This window comes from Periplaneta americana, chromosome 9 (genome assembly GCF_040183065.1).
Source record: "Periplaneta americana isolate PAMFEO1 chromosome 9, P.americana_PAMFEO1_priV1, whole genome shotgun sequence".
Lineage (NCBI taxonomy): Eukaryota > Metazoa > Arthropoda > Insecta > Blattodea > Blattidae > Periplaneta > Periplaneta americana.
In genome coordinates, this window is record NC_091125.1 from 123,017,618 (window position 1) to 123,036,620 (window position 19,003).

A 19,003-nucleotide genomic window follows, 5' to 3' on the forward strand; every position below is an offset into this window, starting at 1 on the left:
TGTACAGAGAAAGAGTCGGACCATCTTTATCGAAGTCTTCCTGGCTTCCGAATTATCTACAACAATCTTCAAATTTTGTTCTTTTCTGTCATCCTGGAGTTATGATTGTTTTATTCCACTCTCATTTCGTCATCCATTCTTTCTTTGGTTGAATTTTACATTGTTCTCTAACAGTCTGGTTTCTAACTTCAAGAGTATTGTATTTTCTATTACTTTTCTTTGTCAACATCTTTTATTCTGTCATATTATAAAGCAATTGGCTCACAGAAAATGAACAGAGATACAAAATGTCTCGTTACTGCAGAAGAAAAACAAATCAAGAAAACTCGGCACTCAACGCTACAAGTGCCAGCAATATGTTCGGCACTCTGGGAACGATGGACATGAACAGACCACTGTTTTCTTCGTAATTGTTCTTGTAATCCAATTTTGTTACTCCTGCTGCACGTCTCGTAAATTTCATTTTCTATTATTATTATTATTATTATTATTATTATTATTATTATTATTACTTTTATTATTATTATTATTATTATTATTATTATTGAATGAATGAATGAATGAATGAATGAATGAATGAATGAATGAAGCCACTGTGTTCGATGAAGGGCTAGGGCCTCCTACTTTTAAACAATATAGGTTCTTTGCTATTTAAATATATTGTTATATAAACTGACTGTACTAGGATAAATATAAACTCCAGAAATTAACAAGAGAATGATACGCAATATAAATATTATACAGGGTGCGAGTGAAATAACACTGCAGATTTTCAGAGCGAATAGCTCATGTTGTATGTATAAAAATGTGTAACACCATATTGATGGAAAGTTCATAGTTTTCTCGGAAAGAAATGTTTTTTCCAAATGTTTAAAAACCCTCTAATTCGGTAACTATTGTGAGTAGGATCGTGATTTTTGTCCATGTCGATATAAAATCTAATGAAGAATAATTTATTCCTCTGGCGTATTTCAATAGAGTATAAATTTAAATTAAAAACCACTAATTTCAAGCCTCTGAACGATACAACCAGAGTGCAACGTTGTAGTCAGAGAGTGAGGTTCGCGTAGCAAGACAGACCTGAGTTCATTGACCTCTTACAGCTCATGCATTATGTCCAGACACTTCCCCACTCTTCCTACAGAGCTTCGTATGAGATCAGATGGGTCTACTTACGAATTATAGGAGAATGGATTAGCCTTTGCCTTGAACTAGGTAGACACACGCCCGACCTTCCCTTCTACTCCTACCCCCTTCACATAAACGTTGTTCCCTTATTGCGCATCGCGAGTGTCTTGACAAAATGCATGAGCTGTACGTCTTTATTGCGAGAATAAAGAGGTCTGTATTAGCACTGACTATACCAGGATAAATATGAACTCAAGAAATTAACAAGAGAATGGAACGCAACAAATATTATACAGGGTGGAAGTGAAATAACACTGCAGATTTTCAGAGCGAATTGCTTATGTTGTATGCAACAAAAAATGTAATAGCCTACCATATTGATGGAAAGTTCATAGTTTTCTCGGAAAGAAATGTTTTTCCCAAATATTCAACACCCTCTTATTCGGTAATTATTGCGAGTAGGATCGTGATTTTTGTCCATGTAGATAGAAAATCTAATAAAGAATAATTTATTCCTCTGGTGTATTTCAATTGCGTTGACGTTTTTCGTATAAATTTAAATTAAAAACCACTCATTTCAAGTTTCTGAACAATACAACCAGATTGCAACGTTGTAGTCACAGAGGGAAATTCGTATAGCAAGACAGACCTGAGTTCATTGACCTCTTAGTCTTTATTACGAGAAGAAAGAGGTCTGTTTTAGCAGCGATGTTGCCAGACTGCTGAAACTTCCAACTCAATTTTCTAATGAACCGTGCATTTAATCACAAAACGTAATACAGTTTTTCTATCAGGTAATTTAAGTGCACCGTATTGTCCCTTTCAATCTGCAGGGTTATTTCACTTCCGCTCTGTATACTTTGAGAAGAGGGTCGATACTTGTACAACTGCACATACAACACACAATAAGAATTCGTGGGCATTATGATATCACGTGAAGAGTGGCGCTGAAATTGGCAAAGAACATTGTCTATTCATATCTAATTATACAGTTTGAGCCGGAGAGCTATGAAACTTGGCGCCTGGTCGCCCTCGCTCAATGAGAGGTCTTAACCTGTGTCTAAGAATTCAGTTCAAACAATCTTTAATGCTTTGTCACCATGAGACACTCGAAATGTTTGCAAACATTCAAGTTGACTCACGAAACTGAAGTGTAAAGCGTATGCTCTGCTACACATACGAGATATAAAGCATTTATTTTACAAGAATAAATAAAAATCAGTCACAACTTTCAATACATAAGCAACTATTAACCATGCTTAAGTATTCTACCAGAGTTGGTACCAAAACTGTTAAGTTGTGTGAGCTTGGACTGTATTTCTACCGAATGAAAAGTATAGTATCGCAGCTCTCAATGTTAGTGAACCAGAACGACAAACATGTAGTACAACCGGATGGTAATCAAACATGTGCTCCAATCGTCCACGACCTTAGAAGAAGAAAATAATAAACGAATAATACAAAAAAAAAATATTTGTAATTATAAACTTCGTAACTCCCAACCTAAAATAATTTACCCATACATTAAAAAATAGCACACAAAATATACAATTAAGATTTTAGCATCACTGTAACAAATAGCAATGTAAAATTTCATTTTATCGAAAGAAATACTTATTTTATGTTCAGAAAAAATTCTGCGTCACAAGACGTTACTGAAGCAAATCTGAAATATGATACAGTATTTCTTACTATCATTAGGTGAACAACAGCTTTGTGAATCTAATAGTGTATTTCGTATGTGGCACATAATATTACATCCGTAAGTGTTTTCAAGAACATTTTTCGTTTCTATTGTAATGACAGTCAGGAAGTTCATAGGCTTATCGTAATTCCGATGTTAATTTGGATAGCATAGCAGCACGAAACGTCAATATTTAACGAAGAATAATCCGGGAAAAACAAACTTGTTACACACTCCTGTTTGCATAATTATTTAGTAACAGATGAGTTTACCACTAAACATCGCAGAGGATACAAGTCTATTATTCAATAGGTAGTTATTATTATTATTATTATTATTATTATTATTATTATTATTATTATTATTATTATTATTATTATTATTATTATTATTAAGATATCTGCGACACCTTCGTCAATTCTTGTCATAAATTTAGACAGCTGATGTCCAAGCTGTCTCATCTTGAAGATGAGTAGTCCAATATTTTGCTGATATACTCTACTCTCCATTAGGTCCTAGACATGCCACCGATCCCCTATTCTGCCCTAGCATCAAAGGTGGTAGATATTTTCTGTCTCCTTACAATGTTCTAGCATGTGTTCTCAGAATTCCTTTCCGGCGTATAATGGTCAGATGCGGTCTCTGCTTTTGGTGACAGTTTTATGACCCTTTCATGTACCCAATTTTAACCAGGCTAATCCCGCCCTACTATATTTTCTACAAGAGTTTGTATTATAGTCACTTCTTCCCCAATTGGGCATGATGTCAGATTGTAAATGATGTGAGGACTTTTCAGAACATTGGACCTCAAGTTCTTGTCTCTCAAATAATGGAATAGGACAAATCATTTGTTATTAATTGAGAAAAATTCGCTCCAGCGCCGAGGATCGAAACAAGGACTCCCAGTTCTACGCACTGGGTGCTCTAACCACTAAGCTACGCCGAAGTTCAACCCACCGCACCGAATTGAATCTTTCTCTTTTTGTTCTTTTCTTTTAGTGGCCTTACTCCATGTTCGACTCATATATTGACATATACAGTGCGATCTGGAAGTCCCTCCGCAGCTCTATTAGTTCTAGTAACTCTAGAATATAACCCTGTAGAAAGTTGGCACTTCCCCATTTATTCCGGTTTGACAACCTCACACCCCCAGTCCATCATAGGCTTAGCGGCCAGTGGTGCCACTTGAATTCTCTACTAAATACACTTGAATTCTCTGCCTATTGGATCGTCGGCTACACAAGCACTGCGGAGAGACTTTCGATTGCACTGTATAATTAATCTTTACATAGGATAAATCATGTCCATGACGAGCAAAGCACAAACCAATGTGAGAAATATTTACGAATACGTTCAAGGTTTTTAAGAATTTATCCATTGAATTAAAAGAAAACAATGAATTTTATTTGAAGATTAAGAAGTTTCTCACTGCTGAGTATTACGAAAATAAACCAAACTAGGCTACAACTTCTATTACGATATACGATGGAAAATGGCATCAAGATACTGTCGAATATTACTTAACCCACGTCAGGCGCAAACCCTTCTCTGGTACACCGAACCACTCACGCAGTTTGAAGGAAGCAGCAGTGAGCCTCAAGATTTGTTCTGTTACTTTTATTTTAATGGGAATTTTATTCCCTGAGGGAAAAGTATTGGAAAGAGTAGTTAGTGACGCTTCCTCAGTTATAACAGCGTTAATGGAACAGCCAGACGAAATGAAAGCAACGATAAAAGAGGCTGATATCTTACAGGGGAAGACGGGCACAAAGAAATGAAAATATCTGCATCATTCAGTTCCTTGTTCTCTTTCCCTTTTCCTTTTAAATTTGATGTTTTTAAGAAGGAAGTTACAGTCTATAAACACTCCACTAAATAATGATTTTACGCTGCTTTCCCTCCTTCGGTGTATAAAAGGTACACTTTGCAGCTTCATTTACGTAGAAGAATTTTATCTCAACCGCTTATAGAATATACAGGGTGAACAGCAAGCAATGCCATTAATTTTATGGGGTTATTCTTTGAGAAAATTCAAACAAAGAAAGTTAGAAACAATTTTACTTGTTTTTGTTTCCTTTTCGAGATAAAAACTGTTCTATACTAAACATTTTACAGCGTGTTCTGAGAAAGCCATCGATTTAATTCTCGATATGCTCAGTCAAATTAAGAGACCAGTGTAATATGGTAATAAATGATTGAAAGAATTTTAGTTTTGATCTTTAAATGTGCAGAAATTTTATCTGAATAAATGTAACTTTTTGTTCTGCAAAATAATTTTAAAATTTTACATTTGATCGGATCAAGTCTTTCTCTTAGTCTCCGCACATGATTTTTTTTATTTGGTTATTTAACGACGCTGTATCAACTACGAGGTTAACATATGATTGAAAATAATCATTACCATATCTGCAAATCATATAAACCAAAATAGATAAACCCAAAGCATTCTCACAAACATGAAATATTACCTCTAATTCTAATACAATTTATGGTATGCATTGAAACAATTAGAAATATGATTCGACCTGGAACACTGGCGTCGATGAATTGGTGATAGTGAGATGATATTAGGTGAGATGAGGCCGAGGATTCACCATAGATTACCTGACTTTGCCTTACGATTGGGGAAAAACTCGGAAAAAACCCAACCAGGTAATTAGTCCAAGCGGGAATCGAACCAGTGCCCGAACGCAACTTCAGATCGGCAGGCAAGTGCCTTAACCGACAGAGCTACGCCGGTGGCTTCCGCATATGGTCCATATATCTTAATTTCATCTATCATCTGAGATCTTCTTCTGCCCCAAACTCTTCTTCCGTTTACCATTCCTTCCAGTGCATCCTTCAGTAGGCAGTTTCTTCTCAGATAATTTATTTTTCTCTTCCTGATCAGTTTCAGCATCATTTTTTCTCCACCCACTCTTCACCCACAGCTTCATTTCCATTTTTCTCCATATCCACATTTCAAATGTTTCTAGTCGCTTCTCTTCACTTCGTTGTAATTCCCATGTTTCTTTCCCATATAATGCTCCACTCCATACAAAGCACTTCACTGGTTTCTTCCTTAGTTCTTTTTCCAGGGGTCCGCTGCTCATGTTACTGCTTACAGTACACCCAAGTATTTGAAGCTGTCCACTTGCTCTACTGCCCGATTTAGTATTCGCACTGTTTATCTTCTTTATTTTTCTTCCGAAACCATGGTCTTCGTCTTGTTTGGATTTATCTTTATCCTATACTGCTCACGGCTGTGATATATATCCAGTAGCATGTCCCTTAGTATTGTCTCGTCTTCTGCTAAGAACGCCATATCGTCAGCAAATCTTATGTAGGCCTACGTTATTCTTCTTCCTCCTGCTATCACAGCTTCCACCGTATATAGTCCATACTACAGAACGTCCATATGATAAAACCTCCATAAGGTCAAAATGTCCATACGGAGAAAATGTCCATGTACTAAATGTCCATACGACAGAAAGCCTATATGATAAAACGTTCGTAAGGTAAAAATGTCCATAGTGTCAAACGTCCATAATGTCCAAGTTCAAAGGAAAATTCTGCTTGAATAGAACACAATACATTTTATTCCATAACTTGTACAAATAAGTTATTAAACATCGGGAACCGAAGCCCCACTTTTAAGACGGTAACCAATACTTTTAAGGTAGCTATATGATAATTTCTCCATTTTCTTTGTACCTGTTGCAGTTTCTTACAATCTGGAGAATTTGTCTTTGATTCGTCAAATACGTTTTATTCATCGGCTCTTTAATTTGTGTATGCCCCCCCCTCTTTCTTGCAATATTTATCTCCAAATTTCATTTCCTTCGTGCTTTAGGCACTGTATAAATCGCCAAATGCGATGGATGATGTACAGTCAACGCTCTTTCTCTTATCTTAACACGGTTCAAGATGCACTTTACTTCTATACCTGCTTCATCGGCACTATGTAAATGCTTATCTGTGCCATCCCGCAAAACCCGAATGTTATCCAGGTTGCTGTTAGTTATCCTTGCAGCATTACAAATTTTCTTTCCCTGCATCCCCAATATATTTTTGTCCTATCTCTATTAAAGTCATGATGTTGGTACAGGTACCCACGAAAAGAAAGAAGTGGCTTACCCTTCTGTGATGGCACTAACTGAGGATTTCGTTCCATCTTCAAAAATTTAAGTTCTGGTTAGTTCTACCTTTAACTATGGATATAGTGTACATTATAGAGCTACGGACATTATGACTCTGGATATCAGAGTGAAGTGGACATTATAGAACTATGGACATTTTGACTCTGGACGATTTAACATGGACATTTTCAACGTGGACATTATTCTATGGACATTTTGACGTATGGACATTATAATCCTGGACTTTATGTCTGGTAACGCTAGCACATCTCCCATGTTCTGAAAACAGATCTTCACTAAATCGTCCAAGAAGATGTTGAACAGAGCAGGTGATAAAGGGCATCCTTGACGTACTCCTCTCCTTATTTCACTTTTTTCTAACATTTCTTCTCCTGCCCTGAGGTAAACTTATCTCCTTTGGTACTGAGCAAAACCCCTTTGTCATAAAATACGGAGCACGGTAACTACATCATCGACGGAAGAATGATTTAACCCCTTTAACACAAGGAAGAAGTAACTGTGGAGAATTCACATCTGTACTTATCCCATTTCAGCCAATCATACTTAACCACCTTTACACAGCACCCGCGAATTTACGTTTTGATTAGTTGTTCCCAGTGGCGTCGCGTGATATTTTGACATTGGGATGCGATTTTTTAAATGATTAAAATACAGTAGTCTGCTTTCGTTATATGTGGGAGTTGTGTTCCTGGAAATAGCCGCTTATTGATGAATGTTTGAGTTGAATTTTCAAAATTTCTTTATAATTTCCTTGTGGCATAAGTTATAAGGTTATAAGGATATTTACCGGGCCGAAACCTGGCCGTGTTTACATAAAACACGAAAGACGAAAGTGCATAGAACGAGACCGACTACACTGTTGGTAGTATAGTAAATCAAAACAAGCTTCATAGTTTTCTTTTAGATTTAACATTATTTCTTCAGGGAGCGAATTTGCAAAGGTGGTAAATTGTGTATGATCAAGCACATTCAAAAGTTTCAATTTGGAATTTTCAGAAAACTTTTGAATAATATCAATTCTGATAACGTGCAGGATTTCATTGAACAATCGCCTACACACAATTTTCTTATCCTCTCCAGGGATTGCGTCCAGCAGTGATATTTCAGATTGAGAATAATTTTCAGCAGCAATATCATCTATGCGTTCCCAAAATTCCTGAAAGTAATTTCTCAGTCCTTTTTTGTACTCTTCTAAATTATGAATCATCTGTTGCTTTTTGAAACAGAATATCAGAGTGTGGGAATATTGCAGCGAATAATATTAGCAAAAAATAAAAACAAAATCCTTCATGAAGATGAAGAATGAGTGGAGAAGAGTAAACTTAACAGCCCTCATGCATAAACGACAGTTTCATGGTCCCATTCACAATCTTCATTATCCATTATTGATTCAAATAAACATTCCAACTTTGATGATTTAGAGAAAAAACTCGAAAATCCAGCAAGATTAATTAACTTTACTTTTACTTGTTTCATAAAATTTGCAGTCTGAGGTAAGACGAGGTTTAATAAATTTGTACGCGTAGCGTACACAAGAATTGCTGACTTACAGTAGCTGCGAAATTTTGCATGTAAATCATTATGTTCTCCCACCATCACATCCGCTCCAGCATAGGTTTGAGCAATAACTTTATCATTGCAATCAAAATCGTTAATGAATTCGAGAGCATGTTCAAGGAGAAAATTTGCAGACTATCTATGCTGACATATGTTCCCTTTTAAACTCCTTCAATGTCGCCATCTTCTGTTATATATCGCAGAATATTAGTAATAACAAAATATGTCATGCAGCAAAGTTAAAAAACAAACAGAAAAATTGAATATAAGCACATGCGCGTCACCAAATGTGGAACATATATCAGATCCGTTGCTCACGGTATAAGTGATGTTCTTCCACTCAGCAGTTGCCTGTTTTCATATAGCTCTCAACTGATGTGACGGACAGTGTCACATTTTTGTCACGCAGGCGCAGGACAGTTATGCGTAATCTACATTGCATTCTCTGCAGTCTGCACACTGGTATAAGTGACGTTCTTCCACTCAGCAGTTGCCTGTTTTCATATAGCTCTCAACTGATGTGACGGACAGTGTCACATTTTTGTCACGCAGGCGCAGGACAGTTATGCATAATCTACATTGCATTCTCTGCAGTCTGCACACTGGTACAAGTGACGTTCTTTCACTCAGCAGTTGCCTGTTTTCATATAGCTCTCAACTGATGTGACGGACAGTGTCACATTTTTGTCACGCAGTCGCAGGACAGTTATGCGTAATCTACATTGCATTCTCTGCAGTCTGCACACTGGTATAAGTGACGTTCTTCCACTCAGCAGTTGCCTGTTTTCATATAGCTCTCAACTGATGTGACGGACAGTGTCACATTTTTGTCACGCAGGCGCAGGACGGTTATGCGTAATCTACATTGCATTCTCTGCAGTCTGCACACTGCTATAAGTGACGTTCTTTCACTCAGCAGTTGCCTGTTTTCATATAGCTCTCAACTGATGTGACGGACACTGGACAGTGTCACATTTTTGTCACGCAGGCGCAGGACGGTTATGCGTAATCTACATTGCATTCTCTGCAGTCTGCACACTGGTATAAGTGACGTTCTTCCACTCAGCAGTTGCCTGTTTTCATATAGCTCTCAACTGATGTGACGGACAGTGTCACATTTTTGTCACGCAGGCGCAGGACGGTTATGCGTAATCTACATTGCATTCTCTGCAGTCTGTACACTGGTATAAGTGACGTTCCTCCACTCAGCAGTTGAACGTTGCCTCGCTCTGACATACTCCTACTGATGCGAGATACACAGTCACATTTCTTGGGAGTAAAAACTCGCCGTTAATAAATTGGCATGGGCGCGAGCCTTTGTCACTTCGTGTGGGTGGGTTGGTAGGTGGATGGATGGATGGATGGATGGATGGATGGATGGATAGATAGATAGATAGATAGATAGATAGATAGATAGATAGATAGATAGATAGATAGATAGATAGATAGATGGATAGATAGATAGATAGATAGATAGATAGATAGATAGATAGATAGATAGATAGATAGATAGATAGATAGATAGATAGATAGATAGATAGATAGATAGATAGATAGATAGATAGATAGATAGATAGATAGATAGATAAGCGTACTGCAGTTTAAAGAGCACTGGAACATGGCAAAATCTAAACCCGTGAAGAAATACTACTTCCAAAGGAAATGGGAATATGATTATTTTGTTGTTGAAGACGAAAGAATTGCTTGTTTACTATGTCCCATCCAATTTATTTCTACTCGTCATTTCAATATTGAACCACATTTCAACAAAGCCCATATTAAGAATTCTGTCGTCGATTTGCAAACGAGGACATGTCCAAAATAACAAAGTGTTGGAAAATCGCACAAACTATAACTAAGTTAACAAATTAAAATGCTCATATATATTTTTTTCTAATTAGATCACTATGGGTACATACACTCAAGAACAATGAACATTTTAATTTTTTAAGTCTATTATGGCTTTTTTGCGATTTCCCAACACTGTGTCATTTTGGACGTGTCCCCTTTTGGAAATCGACGACAGAATTATGGAATACACAAACTTTCAGGTAAATTCATTATTACGAACTGTAGGCTATATTGATTATTTATTTATATACTGTTAAATTAAGGACGTCACTCGTTGTGTTCATTTTGAATTGAAATTAATAGTGACTTTCAAGGTTTATTACTTACATGCTATAAATTTATGTTTCCGTAGGTGATGATAGGAGGAAAGTTTTCGAAAATCTGAAGCAGGTTAAGTGCAAAGAAATGTCAAAGAAACTACCGACAGGAAATCTAGCATAATTGTAAATCTTGAAACGAGATAACGCATTATAAAAACAATGAATTTATTACAATCCTTTTTGAAAATTACATGCCGCCACTGATGGACCTTTGACGGCGAGAGAACTCTACGCGGAAGTCCATCATCCCCAATAGAAGTGGAGTGAGGCTGACGTCATATATCCCCTACTTATGAGTTCTGCAGGCCTGGTCTAAAAATATATATCATTCATAATTTAAATGGTCGACCTAATAAAAACGTTCTCAATATTTATTTATCTTTGAAATGCTTAAATTAACTTTCCTGTGAAAATGATTTTCCAATTGAAGCTCCTTTTGTATCCATTCCTGAGTCTGTTACTCGTATTTCTAGTTAATTTGCTTCCAAATTAAACCAGTGGTATCTGAAACTGACCTTCGCTTGTTATTATTGCAAGCGTAATGTGACACCCAAGACTGGAACAACGGGATACGCTTGTGTATTTTCACTGTCAGCATAAAGAACACACGTACAGCGATATCATGTGACTCTTGCCACAAAGGGGGAATGCAGAGTTGAAACGATAGACTGGACCGTCCGATCGCTGTTGACTGACTCGCATGGCAGCGCACTCTGTGTGCACAAATATTGACTCCGTCGGATAATTATATAATGAGCACACATGGAGCCATCTGGCTCAGCAACAAAACCCCGACTTGTACCGCTGCCACAGCACATTGTTGTGTCGCTGTCTCTTTCTATTTCTCCTGCTATCATCCTCTATACAGTTTGATTTTTATTTTCCATTTCTTTTTTTGATCCTTAGGCAACTTCTTTCCTCATATTCCTACGCTTTTTAATGTTGTAAAACACTTCGAGATTCTTATAGCATTACGTGTCCTCAGTGGAAGAATTCAAATACTTTGGAGAAAGACTAACAAATATAAATAACACTCAAGAAGAAATTAACCTCATGAAAAATACTACTTATTATTCGGTTGAGAAGCTTTTGTCATCCAGTCTGATTTCAAAAATACTGAAAGTTAGAATTTATAAACTTATTATTATGTTCTATATCAGGCCTGCACAAACAGCGCTCAACGAGCGCGCGCGCTCCTTCGGAGCGGGAGAGCGTGGAAGGGGAAGATACGTCAGAATGACAAAGACTTGCTGGTAGAGGAGAGGGAAACGACCACTAAGTTATCTAGCGGAGTGCAGTGTATAGGCCTATTCTCAGTAACTGTTTCACGTTACTTAACTACCTGCTACAGTACAGTATGGAAGAATCTGAAAGATGGAACATAACATTTACAGCTAGAACTTATTGATCTTCAGTGTTACCTAAGAGCTAAAGATCGTTTGAATAATACTACTAGCCTGGTTGAGTTTTACAAGACTATACATTAGCAATAATATCCTCGGCTACACAGGCTGGCTGTGAAAATGATTGCTATGTTTGGCTTAACATTTATATTTGTGAGCAACTGTTTTCTATAATAAACTTTAATAAAGGCAGACATCGAACATCTGTAACTGATGTTTCATTATGGTCAGTAGGCTACTGTTCCTTTCAGCTGCCAACAGCATAAAACCTCGTTTTGATGTACTGATAAATAAAAATATAACAAAATGATATTCTACATTTAAGTAGCTATAGAATTTCTATTACCTCTGTAAAATAAATATTTATTTATTAATTAATAATAGTCCAACATAGTTTTGCAAACACTGAACGGGAATTTATTTCATAAGCACTCTTACTAGTACTGTATTTCCTTTTGTGTATATTTTGTACGAGATCCACCCCTTCTTTCAGTCCACCCTTATACAGAGCGCAGCTAATATCTGCATTCCGCTCATGAGCTGTGAGCCGGCTCGGAGAGCGCAAACCTTGCGCAGGCCTGTTTTATATGGTTGTGAAACTTGGACTCTCACTTTGAGAGAGGAACAGAAGTTAAGAGTGTTCGAGAATGAGATGCTTAGGAAAATATATAGAGCTAAGAGGGAAGAAGTTATAGAGAATGAAAATCGCTGTACAGTGGAAGCTCTTAAGTTCGACAGATATCAAGTTCGACATCCTATAGTTCGACTGCTTACGTAAGAGAATTAGACACGCCCCTATACGGGCACTAAGAAACGGGTTTGCCATTTGAATGGAAATTGGTTCTGTGTCTTGTAGTGATACTATAGTTAAAGGAAAACAGAATATTTTATTAATTAGGACATTTTATTAATTAGGACATCCATATTGATCACTGATTTTAAATTAATGAACTCTTCTTTTTCTATTTGAGAATTGTGCCGCTTGTGAGACGGAACTGTCGAAAGCCACTGTGGTACTAGAAGCGCATACACAAGTCTCGGGGCGGGCTGAAAATGCAAGTACAGTACTGTATTCGTTGATGGATAACCAATAAGAATTTGTATTCATTTCACGTGCCACACCCACTACCCTTATTGGTCAGAATTTTCAATTCTGTTCTGTCGAACTGTACTACATAAAAGTGGAATTAACAGATAGACGACATGTCAAAAACTACTTTTAGTGGCAGAGAAGCTGAAGACACGTACCTATTACTTACTTACAAACGGATTTTAGAGAACCCTCACATAAGCCCGCCATCAGTTATCCTGAGCAAGATTAATCCAGTGGCTAGCATCATAGACCTATCCCACTTCCCTCATAATCATTTTAATATTATCCTCCCAAATACTTCTCGGCCTCCCCAAAGGTATTTTTCCCTCATGTTTTCCAACTAACACTATAGCATTTCTGGATTCACCCATATGAGCTATAGGTCTATGCCCTGTCCATCTCAAATCTTATTTCTACTTTCTTCCCCGAGTTCCTCTGCTTCCGTCGTGTAATTAGTTTTTATTTACTTTTTTTGCAGCTCCTCTGACGCAAGATGGGAGACAGTGAGAAACGAAAGCGTCTCGTGTACCGCGAGAGAGATGGAGAGGTTACGGTCGTGGAAAAGACGAAGAAGGGCTTTTTCTCTAAGTTCTCTCCCCGGAACCTCTTCCGTAGCTGCAAGGGTGGCAAGAAGACGGAATTCAGCATGCCCAAAGTGGAGAGAAGTGAGTATCCAAGTTCGTTTTTACTAGATTTATAATATGTGCATTGCAGCGTACAGACTGAAGACAATCGTCCAGGATGCTACTTAAATTGCATGAAGTTTTTAATTGCGAAACGAAGGTTGTGCTTCTTTTTTACACGTAAGTCAATTACAGCACAGAATATGCAATTTTTAGGTGTGAAATTTGAAAAGTGGCACGACTACAAAGAAATTGCATTTAATACTAGGGCATTCGAAAAGTATTGCAACGTAGTTACTGAATAATTTCGAGGGAAAAATTATTCCGGGGCCGGGCAGCGAACCCGGGACCTTTGGTTTAACGTACCAACGTTCTACCAACTGAGCTACCCGAGAACTCTACCCGACACCGATCCAATTTTTCCCTCTATATCCACAGACCTCAAAGTGGGCTGACAACCGTCAAGCAACCAACTTCGAGTGCACATTAACTCCGTGTGTCTTAAATTGTGGTTTTCTGTTAACGAACAGTGACGTGTATTATGCAAATCAAGATTTCAGGTATAACTCCCTGTAAAGTTGATTTGAATAATTTCGAGGGAAAAATTGTTCCGGGGCCGGGCATGGAACCGGGACCTTTGGTTTAACGTGCCAACGCTCTACCAACTGAGCTACCCGGGAACTCTACCCGACACCGATCCAATTTTTCCCTCTATATCCACAGACCTCAAAGTGGGCTGACAACCGTCAAGCAACCAACTTCGAGTGCACACTGTCTTAAATTGTGATTTTCTGTTAACGAACGATGCCCGGCCCCGGAACAATTTTTCCCTCGAAATTATTCAAATCAACTTTACAGGGAGTTATACCTGAAATCTTGATTTGCAACGTAGTTACTGTTTCGCACTAAATTTATTTAAGTTACTTTTGACATTACAAACTTCAAATATAGTCTCCTGCCATGTCAACAATCCGTTGCCAAATTCTTGGAAGACGACGGACTCTATCTGCAGCAGCATTTCTGGATAACTCTCTCACTGATCAATCTAAAGCTCTTCGGTTGTCTACTCTTGATTGAAAGCGAATGCCTATCTTCCACCCAACTTGCAATAGTTCAGTAGGGTAGATCTTCTCTCCCATAGACTTCTTGTAATGCCCTAAAACACCGAGTTGCATGTTTTTCTCTTGCGACATGGATTTTTATGAAGCACCTTAGTATGTACCTTTGGGGCTGTATTGTTTACTACAAATCAGAAACAGCCACTGTATTTACAAAATATGCTACTTCGAGACTTTCAATAATGCAAATTTATGAAACAATCGCTGCTCTATTACCAAATACCTTACTATAATAATACCGGACAGCTAGCAGTTCTGCTCGCGAACGACGCTGGTGCTGCTACCTAGGCGGCCGGTGTGGCGATACTCGCGAAACAAGCTGTTATCAACTGCAATGTATATTGTTGCTGGGCTAGTTAATAGTTTTATTAATTAGTGCTATGTTAAAATGTCAGGGTATGTATGTGCTGTTTATAATTGCTACAATTACAGCATTACAAATTGCTCCAAATCGTACTTTCGATTTCCGAGAGATCACAAAACATGAGTCAACAAAATTCTTTATTAAGCTTAATGCCTTTGTCTCTGTGCTGATAGTCTTAATAAATGAATAGAAGTTAAAATAAATTGGAAATTTTAAGATTTTAGCAAATTAAGTTTTGTTGTTGTCCACATGCCTTTACTGATTATTACAAGCATCAGATTACTACAATTTCTTTTATCTTTGTAGTTCTCAGCAATGGGTACATAAAGCGTTATTGTAAATTCATTCTTAATATCAGAATTAATTTTGTCTCACTAAAGCAAAGCAAAAATACGCAACAATTAATTACGGAAAATGATATGAAGCGTGCAATATTTCTCATAATATACAGCTTTGATATAAAATAATGTTAGATTAAATACTATTCAACATTTCTTAAGTGTCTCGTATATTATTCCACATTAGTACCTCAAGTTTTAAACAATAATCCGATTCCCGCTATGTTAATATTTGTATTTGTGGACGTAATTCCACGCCGTTCCGCTAGATGTCAAGTCCGCGATATTTCGCACTCACGCCAATGCTGCTAGTATACAGCTGTCCGGTATTATTATAGTAAGGTATTTGCTATTACGTAGTACAAGATTCCAATAGTCGCCGCTAGGAGCACTGATTTACAGCATTGTTGCAATTACTTATCGAATGCCCTAGTATTAACGTACAATGCACCGTTTATGTGGCGCAACTTCGTTATTACACATACGTAACGTCATCTTTCGCAGGTATTGCTCAGCTGTTGCGTGGAAAAGGCCAAGAATTGGATAAAAATGTTGAACGAACGCGAGGAAACCATTTAGATAGCTTGATGGAAAACTTAACGTCGTAATATGGAAGAAATACACTTTAAATAGAAAATCCATATCACAAAAGAACGTCTTTTAGTAACAATGAGATGTATAATAAATATCAAGGCTGCGTGTAGCAATGGAGTGTATACAAATAAATATTTGTGCGTTTTATTTAATGTAACGAGCTTGAAATTGTCCTTTTTAAGTAACAGTCATTGATAGATTTGTTTGATACAACGTCGGTTATTTCACGTAAGTTATAACACCCGAGGTGTGTGAAGCTATTTATGAAAATTAGGAGGGAGACTACCTAAAGGTAATGCAGTTCCATTTACAACTCGTACATAGACTATTAGACATCAAAGAACTCCCATTAAGTATTATAGTGTATTTGTCTCATTGCTGGTTCCTGATTTTTTGGACTTCATTTTATTCTACTGGTTAGTGAATGTGACCTTAACTTATGTAATTTTTGTTTAATATAATCTAGTGACATTAATCGTAAGTTCAATTTCATTAATACAATTTTTCATTCTTTTTTTGTTTATTGCGGTAGTCCAGTGACTCAGCGTTCCACAAACGTTCTTTCGATTCTACAGAAATGTCAATATTTTTGTGATAGCTCGTGTCCATTGTGCTTTCTCGGTCGTACGTATATAACCTACGAAATTTTGTATATATTGAAAACATCATACTAGACTGACCATAAGTTGTTAAAAATAAAATTAGAACTAGAACGTATACATAATCACAATAGCCTCGATTAGACTTCCTAGTGGAAGATAAGGCCTCAAGGCCTTAACTCTGCCAATGGAAATAGATATTCATTCATTTATTTTATTCCATAGATCTTACATGAGCAATGAAGCTTTAAGACGTGGAACATGTCAACATTTTACAATATTACAATTACAATTTTTACAAATTTTTATAGTTTTACAATTTAGTAATTTTCTACAATTTTTACAATTTTGTACAATTTTTTTTACATTTTTTTACATTTTTTTACATTTTGGCGAGATTTGCATGGAACCATTCATTCATTAGATTCAGCACTGTATTAGAAGTGTTTATAAAATGATCGTATTGTTTGCTTGAAATGATAGATAGATAGATAGATAGATAGATAGATAGATAGATAGATAGATAGATAGATAGATAGATAGATAGATAGATAGATAGATAGATGGATAGATGGATAGATGGATAGATGGATAGATGGATAGATGGATAGATGGATCGATGGATGGATGGATGGATGGATGGATGGATGGATGGATAGATAGATAGATAGATATATAGATAGATAGATAGATAGATAGATAGATAGATAGATAGATAGATAGATAGATAGATAGATAGATAGATAGATAGATAGATAGATAGATAGATAGATAGATAGATAGATAGATAGATAGATAGATAGATAGATAGATAGATAGATAGATAGATAGATAGATAGATAGATAGATAGATAGATAGATAGATAGATAGATAGATAGATAGATAGATAAAATACCTTCACCAAACATGTTTATCATCCAAGCGCATTGGTGTGATGAGTTGCGCAATAAACGGTAGGCCTACCTACATTTTTCAAGCCACTTTCAGATTTCGCAATCCTGTCCTTTTGCTGTGTACACGATGCGACTTATAAAATTGCACGCAACTTAAAAGTTGCGCAAAATGTGACAAATGCAGTTCAAGTTACACGGTTGTTTACAGTGAACAAAACTTTTCTTGCGGAACTTGACGTTATAAGCAATTTAAGTTGCAACGTGAATGAATAGGTACCTTAACTGTGCTTGCTGAATTTCTTTCTGCATGATAAATGATTATTATTGTTAGTATAATAGCGATAGGTATATGGTGAATTGTTGACAAGAAAACTAGCGTTTCTCGAGAGAATTTTCCTTTATGCCGTCTTTGTCCACCATAAAGTTCCATTAACAGTCTTCGTCGTTGAATATTGACTATATAGCTGTTCTGTTAAACATGCGTTCCTGGCAAGCTTAACTAAGTTTGTTTTCCTAACATTTCTATAGGGCCTACTTATCCCATTCCGTTCAATGAAATCTCATTAAAGCTCAATGAAAGGATCTCAATAGTTGGTTTATAAGGTTTATATAGGCTGTTACATAACATTGGAAGGTAATAAATCCATATTTCGTAAACTAAATAAATATGCATATATATATATATATATATATATATGAGGCACAACAAAGAGGACTCTTAAGTGAAGACTGTAGAAAGAGACAAAATTCGATAAAGTAATGTCTATCCCAGCTTTGCTATATAAATGAAACATTGGAATTAAATTAATGACACCAAAATGGAATACAATTGAGTGGGTCAGTGGAAAAGGACTCCTGCCACAAAAACTAATATTTGTACGATAAGAATTTTTAAGGGAAGTAAAGTCTGCTCTTATGTTCAATGAGGTCAATGATTATTAAATATATTACTCATCTACACCAGAGGTATTTCCTTGGGGGTAAAGACGGAGGTGACGTAGTACTGACGTTCCTCCTGCCATTAATGCCGATTTCCTATAAAAATGGGAGCCTTAACCTCCCATAATTCTCTGAGCCGATTTGGTATATAATGGGTTGAAACAAAACAAACTACTATGTATATTTAATGTTATATTCCACGGTGAATTGAGCTAGAATAAGTATTGAATATACCGATAAAATTAATTTTAAGTTATGAAATTAAAATTATGATAGAAAGAGATTCCAATACGAGTTTTGAAGCGGAAATTTTTTGTTTTGTAAACTGTAAATATTAATTACCTATATTTTGCGTTACA

The 19,003-nt window shown here is 36.5% G+C and overlaps 1 protein-coding gene across 1 annotated transcript in view; it reads left to right on the forward strand.

The window, feature by feature from the left end:
• rdgC (retinal degeneration C) overlaps window positions 1–19,003 on the forward strand; it is a 484,209-nt gene that overhangs the window by 103,884 nt on the left and 361,322 nt on the right. The window contains exon 3 of the mRNA XM_069835771.1: window positions 13,654–13,840. Within this exon, the coding sequence (XP_069691872.1) occupies window positions 13,669–13,840 (172 nt within the window). The 5' untranslated portion in view covers window positions 13,654–13,668. The remainder of the gene's footprint in view (window positions 1–13,653; window positions 13,841–19,003) is intronic.